Below are 19,324 nucleotides of genomic sequence, written 5' to 3' on the forward strand. Positions count from 1 at the left end.
GGCAAAGCTGGAGCCGACCCGTGTGGGTCGCCGGCTCAGAGCATATATTTTAAAAAAATTAAAATAAATAAAATAAAAGGCAGCGTGCTGCCAGAAATAGGGCAGCAGGTTGCTGCCTTAAATGGCAGCTTAATTTTAAGCTGCCATTTTATTTAATAAAATAAAATAAAATTCCAAAACCAAACAAAACCCGAGCCGGCCCGAGCTAAAAGCTCGAGTCGAGCCTAATTTTTTTTGCCGAGCTTTTGCTCGGCTCGGCTCTGGCCCGAAAAAAAGCTCGGATATTTTACAAGAGCTGAGCCCGAGCCTAGAATTTCGGCTCGTCTCGTTGACATCCCTACCTAAAGCCTATATGTGTACGAGAGTGGGTCCCAAAGACCTCTGATAATTGGGTCATACACAATGGAAACACATTCACAATAGTGTAGAGCGGGTAAAATCACCATAACTGATCATACACTGTAGAAACACATTCACACCAGTGCAGATTAGGGTAAAATCACTTAGGTACTTTCTGGTGCTTTTAAAATAACTTTAAATATACTGAAATATGTAATACAAATAGAACATGCCATTAAAATGATTTCACTGAACTGAATCAAACATTAACAAGAACAACTGATTATAAATCCACTTTATTCTGAAAATCATGCTGTAAAATCAACTGTATGAAATAATAGATTTTTTTTAAGGGGAATTTACCAAAATGTCACTTTTTTTGAAAATGCACCAAAAACTTTGATGTGCACATAATTTGTACAAAAATGTCACTTTCTTGTTATCAAATATCTAAATTACCCTTAATTTGACTTCTTTGGAGCATTTAATGCTCCTTCATTATTGGTTTTCAAAATAATTAATGTTGTGATTTGATTGTGTACTTTGTATGTTATAATCATTGAAAATATGAATATTATATTGTAAAATACGAATTTAGTTAATAAAAAATGAATATAAAATCCTTCTAAACCCTAGTTAACATTAAAAAACAAATTTATTGTGAAAGAAACCCTTATTTCATTATCTTCTTCATTCATTTTCTTCTTCCAGAAAAAGACATTACTTCAACCATCTTCTTCATCTATCTTGAAAGGTAAGTTGTTACGAATTGTTTATATTTCTATGTAATAGCTTACTTTTTTTTAGAATGTTAAAAACAACATGATAGTCTTTTTTTTTAATATTGTTGAAGGAAAAATATACCCAAAATATTTAGGAAAATGTGAAGTATTCCATATTTAATGAAGCATTCAGTCATTTATTTCTGGAAATAGGTTGTGATGTTGTAGTTGCTGTAGTTGAAGAAATGATTATAAGCATTAATGCTACCAAACACATTTGAAACTTCTCGGCAGTTCCGACACTCGAACCGTTGAACTAGACATTTCGAAAATGTCGGGATCGACATTTGAACTGTCGTACCCGACATTTATAAACTGTCGGAACAGATAAGTAAACTATCGAATTGGACAACTGAAAATTCTTGACACCCTTAATTTGACCTTGTAGTATTGCATAGGTTTAAATATTGGAACGTGTCACTTTCATGCTATTATATAGTCGACATTTTGATTGTGCATAATTCTTATCGTTGCATTCCCAACATTTCAGGTATGAACAATAATTTGAGATTCATCGTGTCGCACGGGGGAAAGTTTGTTTACGTGAATGACGAATGGAAGTGGCTGGGGAGAAAACCACTTCCATTTTAGTGTCGAGCAGTATCACACTACCAGAGCTATTGTTACGGTTGAATGAGAAACTTGGTGTTTTCGATCCGCGCATAAAATTGGAATTGAAATTCAAAGTTCCAAACATGAATATACCGCTGGTCGAAATACTCAAAGATGAAGACGTAAATTGGTACATATCAGTTCATAAGGAAACTGCCCTCTGCGTTACGACTTTGGAAACCAGCCTGCCAAGTGTTGAAATGGAAAGGGATACAAATTACAGCCAACAATTGTTCGCTGCAGCGGAAGATCACCACACCGTATAGGACGACGACGTCAATCATCAGCAAAGTGTCCCAAACAATAATGCAGCGGATACTCCAATTTTCAATGTTCAGACTGCACCATTAAATGAGATGTTCGACGATCCCTTACATGGTACAAATACTGGTAATATTGCTGACGTTGACGAAGAACTATTATCACATTTCAAAAGTCCGGATACATGCGACTAGATTTCCACTGTGAATACGTCGGATCTTACCGAAAGGGAAATATTTTTTACCAAGAAAGAGTTGTACTCGAGAATTCGTCTACTTGCGTTGCGAGAGAAGTTTCAATTTCAGGTTAACAGGTCAAGCCAAAAAATGTTAACCGCTGTATGTGCCGACGGTAATTGTAAGTGGATGTTACGTGCTTCGAGTGTGAAGCAGTCCGTCATCTTCATGATCCGCAAATTCAACAATGTGCACACATGTTCCATAGATTATCATCGTAATGCACATCGACATGCCACTAGTTCCGTAATTGCTGAGCAGATTATGGGGAAATTGGATTATACGTACGGATCGTATGATCCTACCGCTATTGCTCGCGACATGGAACGTGAGTTTGGTGTGAAAATTAGTCACCATCAAGCCCGTAGGGGAAAGGTCGCTGCTTTACATTTGCTACATGGTACCCCGGGTGATAGCTTTTAAAAACTTTCTTCGTACTGTCACGTCCTAGGAGAGAGTAACCCGGGGACAGTAACGCACATCGAAGTAGATTCTCGTAACAGGTTTCACTACCTTTTCCTAGCGTTCGGTGCAAGCATTCGGGGTTACTTGCAGTACATGAGGCCCGTTATTTGTGTTGACGGCAGTCATTTGAAAGGTCCATACAAAGGTACCCTTCTACTGGCAACTGCCCAAGACGCCAACAAACAGATTTATCCGTTAGCGTGGGGGATTGTTGATGCCGAAACGAATAGATCGTGGATGTAGTTTTTATCAAATTTGAAAGATCTTATAGGTGACTTGGACGAATTGGTGTTTGTTTCCGACAGGAAAAATAGTATTAAAAATGCCATTGCTCACCTATTTCCTTGGGCTCACCACGGGTGCTGTGTTTGGCATATGGAAAAGAATTTAATCCAGCGGTACAACAACGCAAGTTCAATATTTCTATTCAAAAGAGCCGCAAGAACTTACCGGATCGAAGAGTTTGAAAGACTTTTGGGATAGCTTCGTAGGGTTAGTGCAATAGCTATGGGTACTTGGAGCGAGCAGGTTTTCCATTTTGGTCACGTGCACTATTTGTTGGCCAACGGTACAACATTTTGACGAACAACAACGCAGAATCTTTGAACTCAATGTTGAGACATGCCCGTTCATTACCGATCACGTGCTTAGTGGAACACATTTGGCATACTATGCGAAGTGGTTTTATGAACATCGAGCAAGTGCAACTGCATGCAGTACCATTCTGTCACCAACGATGGAGAATGAGTTACGGACGACGTTCGAAGCAGGTACTAGGCTGCGAGCGCATGGGTTGACAAATAACTTAACACAAGTTGGAATATCCAACGACACGGACATCGTAGACTTCTCCAAAAAGACGTGCACTTGTCGTGAGTTCCAGCTGAATCGTATGCCGTGCATTCATGCAACCCGTGCTGCTTGCTTGAGAGGTACGTCATTGTACGATCTCTGCTCATCGTATTACACATCCGAGTACTGGAAGGGTGCCTACGGAGAAGCTATATATCCTATTCAGCGTGAAGTGGGCTGGAATGTTTTACTCGAAATTACAGGTACTCCTATTATGCCCCCTAGTGTGCGTCGTCCTCCAAGTAGACCACCCACACGACGTAAGCGATCCAGACACGAGTACACCACACGGCTCAGGAAATGCACTCGCTGCGGTGGACTTGGTCATAACCGGACCACATGTTCGAACCACACTGTACCATGTCTGATGTAAGCAGCATTTTGTACGTGACTGGTTGAAATTGTAAGTGAAGTGTTCCCTCGCTGTTGTTTGTATATGACAATGTAAATATTCTATTAATGTTTTCATTCTCTTACGTGTAAACATTACTCTTTGTTATGTTAACATTTCTAGAATGCAAATAGGCACATCGCACTGCATAACTGTCTCGAACCAAAATACAAATTTGTTATGCATAACATTGTTGCGATTGTTGACATATGTAAATAGAATGTACGGAATATGAAAAGTTCTACCATTATAGAAGCTTCCTTTGAAATGCATATTATGAACAAATTATTTGTAGCGCATAACACTGTCCGTAAAGTTCAGAAACTACGTTCAATGTACATATTAGGTTGTGTTCGTTCACCCAAACTACATGTTATATGAATATGCATACTATATATACAGAAAATTTGGCAGTAAACCCCGATAGTTCATCTGTCGTTCCCGACAGATGGTGCCTGCCATTCTCAACAGTTGTGCGACGCTCCGCTTAACAAAATACAAAAAACACATAACTTGCCAACGGGAGTTTCCTACTTGCTACAGAATTGGTTAAGCGTCACAAAATCCATCCGTTACAAAAAACCACTATACATACATACGTAGAAACCCACACACGCAACAAAGCTGGACTCTTCACTCGGAGCTAACACTTGAACCTTCTTCCCCACTGTCATCATCCGAGCTGATGACAATTACCTCGGGCGATGGAACGCGACCTTGCCCCTCATCCTCGTAACGTTGATCTTCGTCTGCATCCATAAATGGGACGACCCATTCAAGCACATTTCTCAGAGACTCACCTTCATCACTTGCAACTTCGTCCAGGGAAAGGGAACGACATTGATGGCTCTCCTACCACCATTCGAACTCACTTCGTCATCGTCCGAAGAAATTACGATGGGACATAGCGAGGTTGAACAGGGTGTCGGCATCGGCTCCTCAAGTGCCAGCAGTGAATTGCTTCCCGTGGACGATGCCATTATTTTCGTACGAAGAAACAGACTTCAAATACTTTGATATGTTCCTGCTACAAGATGCCTCTGAAAGAATTTCATATATCCCACTTGAAGAGTGCAAGCCTTGCTTTATACTGGAGGTATATGAGAACATTTAAAGCAATTTACCAACCAACCACCATTTCATTTCTACTTAACACTTGATTGACCATTGGTGTGATGGTTAAGGGTGTAAGTGTACTTTAATGCAGTCCATAAATGGTGAGAATTATGACTAAATTGTACCCATGTGCAATACCTGCAATGGCAACATTCCTGCAATATATTTGTACTTACATTACTTAACAGAATTTATGCACTCATTAGTCACAATTGAATACTGTTTTTGAATTCTGAATCAAATGAATTGCATGAAAAATTGATAAAATTAATGTCCCTGTCAATGAAGATGAACATTGGATGACTTTACAAGCCATTTTTAAAATAAACTTTAATTTCTACGAACAAGCGAATTTATACTAAAACGCATTTCGAAATAAACATACATTGGTTGCAATGTTAGGGCCAACGTAGCAAAGATAACACCGAATTTTTCATTCTACGATAATGCGACTTTTACAATAATCATTGTCCTCGATCGTTCGACCACACTCCATTACACAGAAGATCATTTCATACCATGACTCATTTGTGTAGGTATAACACCTTCAACTCCAATGAAATAAAATTACATAATACTACTACTACATCAAGTACGATGAACATCAACTTAATTACAGTACAAACGAATGTCATGTCTGAATGTGCGTTCCACTTAACCATATCCCCATATGGAACTGAAGTAATCTCATAAACCCCGTTCACATCATCAGCGATTACATCATATGTGATACGATGTAATCATCTCCACAGTTGCACCTTCAGGCATGAACCCAGGTTTGGATCCCTTTGGGTGTTATTTGGTGCTATTAACTACACCTCTTCATCATTGTACAAAAAATCGTCATCACACCTCGATGAAATGTTTTTGATATGTGAAAAATCATCCCTCCGAATTAATCAGCTACCTACCTGCATCAGGTGTCCAGTAAATTGAAATGACAGAGCAGAGCAAGTTCGTAACTATCCATCCAATCAACGTAAGAACTAGAAAATGTACTCACCCATGGAGTAGAAAATGTGCAGGCAATCTACAGGCCAATATATTTATGGCTTGTATTGTCTATGATATGTGAAAGGGTTCATAAACAATACAGGCCATAAATATAATGGTGAAACCAACATATAAGACAACGAAGGAATCGCACCAGACCAACACAGAGGCTCATGTTTGCTGGTTAATAGCTTCGGATGGCTTTAGTTCGGGCGACTATAAAATTCATAAGGAGTCCACATTGCAGTTCGTGTCGAGGATTGGTGGTGACAGGCAGATTATTGTCAAAACCCTTACTGGGAAGACAATAACCCGTAAAGGTGAAAGCTCTGACACCAGCGATAATGTTAAAGCTACAATTGAGGACAAGGAAGGAATCCCACCTGACCAAGAGTCAACTCTGCACTTCATGCTGAGGTTGCGAGTACATGTGCAGATTTTTGTGAGGACTCTAACATTCGTGTTGACAAGTCATATGACTGGGATGTATAAGAATGATGATATATTCATTTTAGTTATGATGTTGATGTACCCTTTCACATTTCATGAAGAAGACCAGCATTATGTCGTCAACGCATACACACAAAATTTACCGACACTACCACCCCATGCTTGCACTAAACATGTATTATAGCAAAACGATATGTACTCTACAAAAGACAATTTAACCTGTAGCATATTTCAGGAACAGCATATGCATTATGTCATCAACACATACACACAAAATGTACCGACTATACCATCCCATGCTTGCACTAATCCTTAATGTACTGTACATAAGACAATTTAACGTGTAGCATATGGGTGAGCAAACGTATCAGTCCAAAAATCAAACCAAATTCAAAGCATGTCTTTGTTACCAACAACGTATCTACTACTACGTCAGACCTTACCAAACCACTTCAATTCACTCATTTTTTTTACTCTCTTTGCCCTTCCCCTCGTGTATGTCGTCCGGGTAGGTGGTGCAGGACGTCGAACACGAGTCGATCGCCGCCTATTTGCGCTGCCCACATTGCCTCCCTTCTCCAGTACGGTCATTTGTGCCAGCAACTCTGTGACAGCACCCATATAAAACATTTCAACAATTTAGTGAAAAGGTTCTGTGTGAACAACGCCACATAGTCGTGGAATCAGATTAGTGAAGGGAAAAAAAGCACATACCATCCACCTCCGTGACGTCATGGGTCAATGGGCCTTCCTCGTAATCGCTGGGGAGGGTAGGGACTGTCTCTCCTGGGTCTAGTTCAAAGGAAATTGGGTGAAATGGACAAACAGAAGATATAAATTATCATTTGCGTAGGGGGAAGTGTTTCGTAATAGAACCCAAATCACAAAAGTAGGAAATAATTAGGCACGTATCGTTCTTGTCCTGCATGTCACCCTCCTCCGTATGGTCGTCGTCCTCTGGGGTCTATTCGTCTCCACCTTCCCCGTCTAGTTGGAAGACAGAGAACAAATGAATGAACGAGTGAAATTGAATACATATGCGTATGACGAAATGAGACGACAGAAGGTTAAAAAAAATAGCGAACGTACCGTTCAGCTCATGCATTTCACCCTCGTCTGCATGGTCGTCGTCGTGTGTGCTCCGTTTGTCGCTGCCTTCCCCGACTACTCGAAAACAAATAAGAAATTATAGAACGACTGAAATTGAAGACAGTAAGTACAGGCGAATAAAATACGACAAGAATGATATCAGGAGATGACATGACATAAAATACAAAATTTACGCACGTACCGTTCCCCTCCTGCATTTCGGCGTCGTCAGTACGGACATCATCATGTGGGCTCCGTACGTCGCTGCCTTGCCCGTCTACTTCGAAACCAAAAAAAAAATTATTATTATAGTCAAATACAATAGACTAGCATATCACGATATGACATGACATTGAAGACCAAAAATGTGTTACATAGAACTAACGGACATACCATTCACGTCCAAGTTCCTGATAGGGGAAGGACGGCCACCGTCATCCGGGCACATGTCCATGTCGCGTCCATGTACATCTAAGTAATTTGACAATTTCAAAAAAACATTTGTCAGCAAACACATAGGAAAAATTGCACACATGTTGTAAATGGAAGTAACAGTAACATAAACACATACCTTCGTGGGGGTCGTCCCAAAGGTTTGGCTCATTCACTACCGGAGTTGCAGCGGAAGTGGAGATGCCACTAGACAGGGGCACCAAGGTAGATATGAAGTCCCTCAGTCTGGCGAACTCCTCGGTGACGTGCTGCATGATTTCAAGTTTCACGGTCCGCAACCTCACCTCGAAGAGGATGCGCTGGTCATACAACATGCCCTCGACGTCCTTCCTCGCCATAGTTGCTCCACCACGCGTACCTTGAACCCCATATGTGGACGGGGCAACCACTGGAGTGGGTAATGTACCCGACTGTCGTCCCGAGGCATCCACTTCGTTCCCACTGTCACTACCACCGGTCTCGCTGGAGTGGTCGCCACCGCTTTCTCCACTGTCATCAGGCTTAGCCCCATCCTCCCCGCTGTCCTCCGGTGTGTGATGGCCATCACTCGCGGATGTGTCAACGTCCTTGGCCCCTGTATCGGACTCGTCAGCATGCCCGTCACCCGCATCGCTATCGTCATCTCTCCCACTAGCTGGTGCGACCTCATAGAACTGTGGGCCAACAATCCTCCTAGCGAGGTCATCCAAAAATTGCACTGGACGGTCGGAGAACGGCACCAAACTGGCGATGTATGACAGATCGTGCTCGGCCTCTGTGGGATGCAGTGTGGCGTGCACATGCAGCTGTAGAAACAAGGGAGAACATGTAGTTTAAATATAATGCATACTATTCCCAATTAAACAAAACAATGGAAAGGCAAATGAAAAATGTCCATGACCCGTACGTCCCTGAAGAACGCACCGTATGTACACTGCTGCGGTTGTTTGGTGGAGGTCCAGCACAGAAGTCGGGGCGAGCATTCACCCACACGCTCACCAAAGCGTTCGCCGAGTTCGGGCATGGCCTCATATGCCCAAATCTGTCCGAACGATAACAAAACAAATGTCGCATTAATATCCGTCCAAACACTATGGAGGCATGGTCTAATACTGACAAACAAAACACATAAACATAATGCTGTTCGTACCTGCATGACGATCGAAAATCCGTGAATTGTGTAACTGACGTTCTTCTCGTTCTTCATCTTCACATCGCTCATTTTACGTGCCCAAGTACCCCGAATTCCCTTCAACAAATGCCTATACCCCACTTTCGCCCAGGGGTACGCAAAAAACAGCTCCAGGTCGTCAACGATGGCAAGCGTATCCTCATCAATGCCGACATTATTGTCCGGAGCAGTGATAACTCCTTCCACAATTAGAGCAAGCCCGAGCTTGTATCTATCTGCCCGGGGTGTCGACGCGCGAAGAAAGGCCTTCTCCAACTGGGCACATGAAATCTTCTCCAGCGATTTGAAATATTTTCCTTCAACCTCCTCTTCTCCAATGCCTTCGTGTACCGATCGCCCTCCGAAAATGACCCAGCATGCAGTCTAATGACGATAGCATACTCCTGCAGTCCAAACCGGGTAAGGTGGCCCTATACGTTGAACCACAACTCATGGGACTTATCGCAACGGATCCCTCGTCACACCAATGCCTGGATCAGTTGAGCGGAAAACTGGATCTCCGGAACGTCAGCAAGAAACCCAAGGCAGGAGTCGCGAAAGTCAACCTGAAGTCGGTAGTCGAAGTTATCCATCACTGTTTTTATGTACTTCAAGTTGCTTCGTTGCAAGATACGCGCCGGCAACCGTACATTCTTGGGCACCAGAAATTGAAAATCCATAATATCTACAGATGAAACGATAATGGTTAGACCATAAAAAATCAATTGGAACAAGTAATACAGAAAACGTATAAGAACATATCATCTACCCGAAGTTGCTGTAAACATTTATTATGGCGAATTGTGCTTGCAATATTAAGCAAAATAAAATGTTAGCAAAATTTTTTGTAATGTGCGAAAATACATGCGGTAATGACATCTGAATGTTCGACAAACATGTTGTTTCTCGACGCACGTGCAGTGTCGTCTGTGCCCAACGTCATTTGTCGAGACACTGTCATCGAAACCTGTGTCGACAGATGACTGCACTCTGCCTTACATTGGCATACGTCATCTGTCGAGAATGCCCGCAGCTAACTGTCGGGAACGACGGTTCATCTGTCGGGGTTCAGCCAACTGTCGAGAATAACAGGAGGCAAATGTCGGGAACGACAGTTTTCAACATAAATATGGCATACGTATGCATGGTGCCCCAACCCACAAACTTGCTACATAACAGCGGAAAATCAGGCTCCCGAAAATTCACAAAACGATTTAAAACTTAGATGTTACATATGCATGGTGCCCTATATGAAAATGTAGAACATGCCCAAATCCGATCATCCCAAAAATCACAATGAAGGTGGAAACGTGGATGTTAATTCTACAATGTCATTTGATAGCCAGCCATGCAAACAGGTACGAATGTAAACACATCGAAGCAACCAAGTAAAAAATGACCGTTACAGTGGAAGGCAAGCAAACAAGACTAGTTTCCCCTTTATAACTACATCGAAAATACCAAATGATGCAATTGCGCACCAAGCAATCAAAGAGATATGCAAAGCAGCAAGTTGGTTTGTGAATTTCTTGTGCGAGATAAGTTTAATACATATTCGTACATCACAAAAACAAGAGAGAAGAAAGTGCTTTCACCTCGTCTAGTTGTAGCAGTTGCAAAGAGCTATGGATAGATACGTCTCTTTTCTTCATCCACACTCGACAAAGTTTGATTCTGCAACAACAGAAAGAAATGTTGCGCATAAAAACGTATTGAAGAGGAGCATACATTGAAATTGCCACACTTCTTGAATACCAATCTCCAAATATTTTAATTATTACGCATTATAAACTGAAAGTGTATATCAAGTATAACCAAAAGTAATATTAAAGCTAATTTCTAATGGTCAATCCCTTTTTCAAATTAGCCCACAGAATATTGATTCCTATAAGTTACACCTAAAGAATTCATGGTTTTGATAGAGACCACAGTGCTGAATGCTGAAACGTGAAGCAAGGATATAAGTTCACGACATATGTATCAAGAGATTGTTCATATTCACACATGAAGAATACTGAAATCAAGAAACTAGAAATTGACATCATAACCCAACTAATTGATGTTTAAGCAGTCCAAATCAATCTGGTATTCTCGTGCAGTACTACTGTATTTGATTACCTAAATGAGTTTAATGACGAGCAAAAGAACAGCAAGTGGAAATGATGATATTCCATCATTAGCAGCTCCTTGCATGTTCAGGATTTTCATAACTAAGTTCTAAATCTCAACAATCTCAAAAGACGTGACTAATGCTTCATTCATCTTAACGACAACATCCTTTGGCAAAAAAACCAGATGACGAACAAATTTCAAACAATGGAGTATATAAAGGATCATACAAGTTACGAACACATGCACAATCACATCTAAAAACACACACAAATAAACAAACACATTTTGAACAATGCATCTTTTCAATTTCAATTTTCATCTCCAACTTCAATCCACAAAAAAGTATACACCCATAAACAAACACATCTAAACACACACGCAAATAAACACCAAAATGAAAACCCAATAAATCAATTTCAAAAACGGCAAAGACAACAAATGCAACCACAGAAATCAGATTCACTTACATACAGGTAATGCTCGACAGTCGACGGCGAACAGAGAGGACCGACTTTCAGGGATTTACGGACTTCGGTGAGGGAGAGGAGTTTGCCAGCGATGGTGGATTTCGTCACAGAGAGGACCAACTTTCAGGGATTTAGGGACTTCATTTCGTCTTCCTTTCCTTCACGACATTTTGGGTCGCCGCCGGTGGTCGCTTTCGTCACAATGACAAGTGACTTTTATAGATTTACGGATTTCAATTTCTCTTCCTTTCGTTCAAGGCATATGGGGTTCACCAGCAGTCGTCTACTTCGCGAAAGAGAGAGGACTGAATTTTAGGGATTCAGTTTTCTTCACAGGATTTCTCTTCTTCGAATGGGGGGGCAGGGGGAGAAATAGAGCTTTCATTTTCGTTTTGCCAAGCATTTTTTTCTTTTTCTTCAATAAATCAATTTCATCTGACAATCTTTCATAGTTTTGTACAATTTGTTTGATTGGTCAAATCAAAATTTCATTAGGATATGTTGGGTATTTATATTTAGCTTTAAGGCCAAATATGTCTAAAATTGTCTACAATTGACATTTTTGCAATGTCAAAAAATAAGTGACATTTTTGTAAATACAAACGAAAAAGTTGACTATTTTGATAATTTCCTCTTTTTTTAATCTAACATAAATTTAATAAATAGTAATTTCTGAAAAATAATTTTTTTATCCACTCACAAAGTATGAGCTTCCAGCTAGACTGCCTGATAAACATTTTCAATCTCCGCGTCACCATCTGAAATACGACAGTAATAACCAATTTATCCACAATCAAAACAAGAAACCTTTAATCTCCAATGATAGTACTTAAATTAAATTTCTCGATACTTGAATAAATTTACTAACTTTTCCTTTGATCCATCGGTACTAATTACACTTTCTGATCCATGATTAATAACTATTTCATCAACATAGCCTTCATTCCAAGCATTTATGTAATTACCACTTCATTCTAGTGACAACTTGTTGCAATGCTTCGACCAATTAATTTTTCATCTTGTTCCATAATTTCATGCTTCCAAATAATTATTTTCTCAACATCATCATTTCCATGAACCCCACTTAATCCAAAAATTCCAAATAAAATTTCTAGGGTTTGCTAAAAAAATATTCCTTACCTAGCTGAAATTGGAAATGAAGTAATCCCCAAGCTTGAGCTCCAATTCGTGTTTATCACACCTAAATTTGAAAATTTCTATGACAAGTTAAAATCCTAGAATTTTAAAATAAATCATACTTTTGTCACTTGGAAACAAATGGAAAATTAAACCCAAACTTGAAAGGATTAGCCTTAACTCGCTTCCTCATCTTCTCTTTTCTTCTTTTTTTTCTTCTTTTTCCCTTTTCTCCTCCCTTTCTCGGCTTCTCTGGTCTCTGCCCGTTTTTTTTTCTTGCTTATAGTGTGTGTGTGTGTGTGTGTGTGTGTGTGTGTGTGAGATTTTTAGAGAAAAAGAAATGGGTCAAAAGTATATAAAGGTCCACCTATTAAAAATTGCAAAATAAGTCCTTCAACTCCCTTTTTGAATGACATTTAATCCTATAACTTCCCTTAATATAAAAGTAAATTCCCAACTTCAAATTGTATCCAATCTAACCTTCATATTTTTCCAAATGCAAAATAAACCCAAATAAAATATTTAATTTCATTTTGGTCCTTAATTGACTTTGACATTGACTAGTCAACATTTGAATTTTTGACTTTGAAAAGTGAGTTGTAACAATCTTACCTCCTTAAAAGAATTTCGTCCTCGAAATTCAACTGGCAACTGACTAGGCAATGAATAAATGAGGATATGGAGCATACATCTGATCCTCATTCTCCCATATAGCTTCTTCTACTGTCTGATTCTGCCAAAGTACCTTGACAAGTGAAAATATCTTGTTTTGTTGAGTTTACACTTTCTTGTCTAAGATTCTCACTGGCTCTTCTATATAAATCAAATTATCTTTCAACTAAACTGGCTGAGACTCCAAAACATGAGAGAGATCTGCAACGTACTTGCGAAACATAGAAACATGAAAAATATCATGGATCCGAGATAATTCATCTGACAGATCTAATCGATATGCAACTGGGTCAATTCGCTCAGTAATCTCATAGGGTCCAATATATCATGGACTCAACTTTCCCCGCTTGCCAAATCTCAACACCCCTTTCCAAGAAGATAATTTAAGAAAAACTTTATCTCCTACTGCAAATTCAAGATCTTTCCTGCGCCTATCCGCATAACTGTTCTTTCTATCCTGAGCTGCTTTCAACTTTTCTTTGATCAATTTCACATTTTCGGACGTCATTTGAACTAATTCAGGGCCTACTAACTTCCTCTTACCGGCTTCATCCCAACAAACTGGTGTTCTGCACTTTCGACCATATAAAGCTTCAAAATGAGTCATTTCTATACTGGAATGGTAGCTGTTATTATAAGCAAACTCTATCAATGGCAGATGATTATCCCAGCTACCTTTGAGCTCTAAAGCACTAGCCCTCAACATATCCTTAAGAGTCTGTTTGGTCCTTTCTAACTGGCCATCTGTCTGAGGATCAAAAGCTGTACTAAAATGTAGGTTAGTACCCATGGCTTCCTGCAAACTGGGCCAAAATTTAGATGTAAAACGAGGGTCTCTATCAGACATAATAGATAATGGAGTACCATATGAGCTCACTATCTCATCCACATACAACTTTGCCAACTTATTTAATGTATAAGTGGCTTTGATCGGCAAGAACTTAGTGGTTTCGGTCAAACGATCTACAATAACCCAAAATCCATCAAGACCATTCTGAGTACGAGGAAGACCAAATAAAAAGTCCATAGTAATGTGCTCTCATTTCCACTCTGGAATAGGCAATGACTGTAAAAGTCCTGTTATTTTCTAACGAACTGGCTTTACCTACTGACATATAAGACATTTGGATACAAAATCTGCTATTTCTTTCTTCATTCCAAGCCACCAGTAATGATCTTTCAATGTATGATACATTTTAATACTACCTGGATGCATAGCATAAGCAGAACTGTGTGCCTCTTCTAAAATTTCCTTCTTCAATTTTGGGATATCTGGAACACATAATCTATTATTACCCGTAGCCAATGTACCATCATTCCTAATAACATAATCCGTTCGTAACCCGACACTAACTTCTACTTTCAAAGTTCTCATTGTCAGGTCTTGGGTTTGAGCTTCTATGGCCTTATCAATTAAAGTAGGCCTCACCTGAAAATAAGCTAATATAGCACCTGAAATAGTAGCTGACAATTGAGCATGCAATTTCTTGAATTCACAAATCAAATAAGCATAAACTGCACTAGCTGGAGAGGAAGAACTGGTCTTTCTACTGAGAGCATCTGCAACCACATTAGCTTTTCCTGGATGGTAGTCAATCTTACAATCATAATCCTTAATCAACTCCAACCATCTTCTCTGCCTCAGATTCAGTTCTTTCTGATAAAAAATATACTTCATAGTTTTGTGATCAGTAAATATTTGATATTTCTCACCATAAAGATAATGCCTCCAAATCTTCAATGTCAATACTACTGCAGCTAACTCCAAATCATGAGTTGGGTAATTTAACTCATGCTTCCTCAATTGTCTTGAAGCATAAGCTACAACTTTCCCATTTTGCATTAGAACACAACCCAATCATTGGCGTGAAGCATCACTATAACTCACAAACTCTTAACCTGGAGATGGAAGAGTAAGTATAGGAGCAGAAGTTAACCTTTTCTTCAACTCTTGAAAACTCTTCTCACATTCCTCATTCCACACAAATTTGGTGTTTTTTCGAGTCAAATTAGTCAGAAGAAGAGCAATTTTGGAGAAATTCTCTAGCAGCATTAGATTGTGTGGCCCCCATCGACCCTGTTGATGGAGCTCTTTGATCCCTGTTCTGTCTGGTCGTACCGATCCCTAGCTAAGGAGATACTATCTGAGATGCTCCAATCCGCTAAAATCTGGTTGGACAATCTTTCCTTATGTGTCCCATCTGACCACACTGGTAACAAACTCCAACCCCTCGAAGACACTCACCTGGGTGAAACTTTCCACAATACTAGCATTGTGGAAAGCTCTGATGATCAGAAGCCTCACTCTGCCTCGCTCCTTGAATTCTCTGTGAAGAACCGTGAACATACGAATGGCTCCCCCAACGACTGCTGTTCAGAACTCTGGCTATGCCTTGATCCCTGACTAGAACTAGAACTCCCAGACTTAGATATAAAACCACCAGATTTAGTGACACCTGGCCAAAATCCGTTTCTATTCTTCTTGAACCTTTCTTCTGAAGCTCTTGTTTGACTGCTACCACCTCGGAAGGTAAATTTTGATGCCCATGAGCTGTAACCATAGGTCGGATCTCTGCTCTCAATCCTTGCTCGAACCGTCTACACCTATCTCTCTCTTCAGCAACCCAAGCACTTGCATACTTAGACAGTTTTACAAACTTTACATGATATTTAGCAACCGACATAGACCCCTAAACCAATCTTAAAAATTCATTTTATTTTGCATCACGATAAAATGGAGGATAGTATGTTTCATAGAAAGCTTCCTTGAAAATGGTCCAGGTGACAATACTAGGATCTGGATACTGACTTCGAAACGAAATCCACCAGTCAGCAGCTCCTCCTTTCAATAAAAATACAGCAATGCGTAATTTTTTGTCCTCTGAGCATTCTATCACATCAAAGATACTTTCCAAATTCGTCATCCAAAGTTCAGTATCAACTGGATTAGATGTACCCATAAAAAATTTCGCCCTGAGTTTCATAGCCCTCTCAATAGAGTTATCTCTATCGGTATTGGGCAGAAGGGAAGCAATAGCTGCAGCTATTCTATCGATGACAGGGTCATGTTGCACCTAAGACTAGTGAACTGATTCTGCAGCCCCACTAGCCCCTCCATCATGTCTTCCTTTAGAAGCGTCATGAGCTTGAGATGCTGGATTTTGATGCCTACGAGTTCTGCCCCTACCACGCATGACTCACCTACAATAATGTATGATATACAAACATCAAATACATGCAGTGTTACTCATAAACTCTAAGCCCATGCTCTGATACCAATTGACACGACTCGTCCCGATTCAACCTATCTGACTCGACATGTGTTGTGCGGTGATGGTAGATGCCAGCTAAATGTCGGACCCACCACCAAGGCAAACTTGACCTACTTTGACTGTGACATATTTCTATTAAAATTTTGATAGAGTTTCCCCTTAAACACGGACAAAACCAACCTGAAAAATCAACAAAACCTCAAATAGACATTCAAACCAAAAGTTTTGGAAACCACCACTTTCACTAATACCACCACGACTAAAACAAAATATAACTAAACTCGATTGAGTACTTCCACATCAGCATCATGTCTACAAGCAAGCATTACCTCAATTACAAACCCTTTTACAAAATGCACATCAAACAAAATATTAGACCAAGTACTTAATAAACATGAGTCCCTAACTATATATTACATACTATGAAACGGTCTCTTTGACTTCAGCAGGCTTTTCCAAGTATCTCAAAATCAACGGCTCCTGATAGGAAAAAATATGACAAAATATACGAGTTTGTAACTCAGTGAGTGAATAGTTTGCAAATAAGTAAACTTTTCCATTTATGCATATTTTTTAAAAATTCTAACTTTATTAAATTTTTAAGAAATTCTAAATCTAGTATACTTTAAAAACTAAATATGATCGTATCATAAAATTCTTTATTCTTAATTCTAGAAAAAGCAATTGTATAATATAATGACTATAAATAATATGATATCCATGAAAATCTATGAAATATCGTTGCTGCTCAATACTATAAGTTAAAAGCTTTATTCTGAAAACTGAATTAATTGAATTCTATAATATGAAAACTGATAAGCTGTAGAAATACTGAAAAATTACACCAAAAAAGTATCCTATGAATAGTCTTACTCATGTATAGAGTAATCTCGAAGTACAAGGCAAGTCCATTCACATCTGATAATCTGGTCATACGTACGCAGAGCTGCCCAAAAGGCTAATCACCCTAGTACACAGCCCAAAGACTATATGTGTACGAGAGTGGGTCCCAAAGACCTCTGATAATCGGGTCATACACTATGAAAACACATTCACAATAGTGCAGAGCGGTTAAAATTATCATAACTGATCATACACCGTGGAAACACATTCACACCAGTGCAGATTAGGGTAAAATCGCTTGGATACTTTCTGGTGGTTTTAAAATAACTTTAAATATACTGAAATATGTAATACGAATAGAACATGCTACTAAAATGATTTAATTGAACTGAATCAAACATTAACAAGAACAACTGATTATAAATCCACTTTATTCTGAAAATCATACTGTAAAATCAACTGTATGAAATAATATATATTTTTAATCTAACATAAATTTAATAAATAGTAATTTCTGAAAAATAAGTTTTTTATCTACTCACAAAGTATGAGCTACAAGCTAGACTGCCTGATAAACGTTTCCAATCTCCTCGTCACCACTTGAAATACGACATTAATAACTAATTTATCCACTATCGAAACAAGAAACCTTTAATATCTAATGATAGTACTTAAATTAAATTTCTCGATACTTGAATAAATTTCCTAACTTTTCCTTTGATCCATCGGTACTAATTACACTTTCTAATCCATGATTAATAACTATTTCATCAACATAGTCTTCATTCCAAGCATTTATGTAATTACCACTTCATTCTAGTGACAACTTGTCCCAGTGCTTCGACCAATTAATGTTTCCTCTTGTTCCATAATTTCATGGTTCCAAATAATTATTTCTTCAACATCATCATTTCCATGAACGCCACTTAATCCAAAAATCCCAAATAAAATTTCTAGGGTTTACTAAAAATAATATTCCTTACCTAACTGAAATTGGAAATGAAGTAATCCCCAAGCTTGAGCTCCAATTCGTGTTTATCACACCTAAATTTGAAAATTTCTACTACAAGTTAAAACCCTAGAATATTAACATAAATCATACTTTTATCACTTGGAAACAAATGGAAAAATTAAACCCAAACTTGAAAGGATTAATCTTACCTCGCTTCCTCTTCATCTCTTTTCTTCTTTTCTTCTTTTTTTTCATCTTGTTCCCTTTTCTCCTCTCTTTCTCGGCTTCTCTGGTCTCTGCTCGTTTCTTTTTCTTGCTTATAGTGTGTGTGTGATTTTTAGAGAAAAAGAAATGGGTCGAAAGTATATAAAGCTCCACCTATTAAAAATTGCAAAATAAGTCCTTCAACTCCCTTTTTGAATGACATTTAATCCTTTAACTTCCCTTAATATAAAAGTAAATTCCCAACTTCAAATTGCATCCAATTTAACCTTCATATTTTTCCAATTGCAACATAAATCTAAATAAAATATTTAATTTCATTTTGGTCCTTAATTGACGTTGACCTTGATTAGTCAACATTTGAATTTTTTACTTTGAAAATTGACTTGTAACACAAATGGGTTTTAAGAAACAAAAGAGATGAAAATAGAATAATTGTACGTAACAAAGCTAGATTA

At 38.9% G+C, this 19,324-nt stretch overlaps 2 protein-coding genes across 2 annotated transcripts; both read left to right on the forward strand.

Moving 5' to 3' along the window:
- The first annotated feature begins 2,359 nt into the window (after positions 1–2,359).
- LOC111378430 lies at positions 2,360–3,920 on the forward strand. Its single transcript, XM_023001624.1, has 4 exons — positions 2,360–2,594; positions 2,682–2,889; positions 3,001–3,093; positions 3,224–3,920. The coding sequence occupies exons 1-4, from the start codon at positions 2,360–2,362 to the stop codon at positions 3,918–3,920; spliced, it is 1,233 nt and encodes a 410-aa protein (XP_022857392.1).
- A 1,900-nt stretch (positions 3,921–5,820) lies between these two features.
- On the forward strand, positions 5,821–6,681 carry LOC111378431 (polyubiquitin-like). Its single transcript, XM_023001625.1, is given in 4 exon segments — positions 5,821–5,830; positions 6,184–6,209; positions 6,212–6,230; positions 6,233–6,681. Coding segments are annotated over 4 exon segments (504 nt in total).
- Positions 6,682–19,324: the final 12,643 nt, after the last annotated feature.

The sequence above is a fragment of the Olea europaea genome, unplaced genomic scaffold (genome assembly GCF_002742605.1).
Source record: "Olea europaea var. sylvestris unplaced genomic scaffold, O_europaea_v1 scaffold1815, whole genome shotgun sequence".
Lineage (NCBI taxonomy): Eukaryota > Viridiplantae > Streptophyta > Magnoliopsida > Lamiales > Oleaceae > Olea > Olea europaea.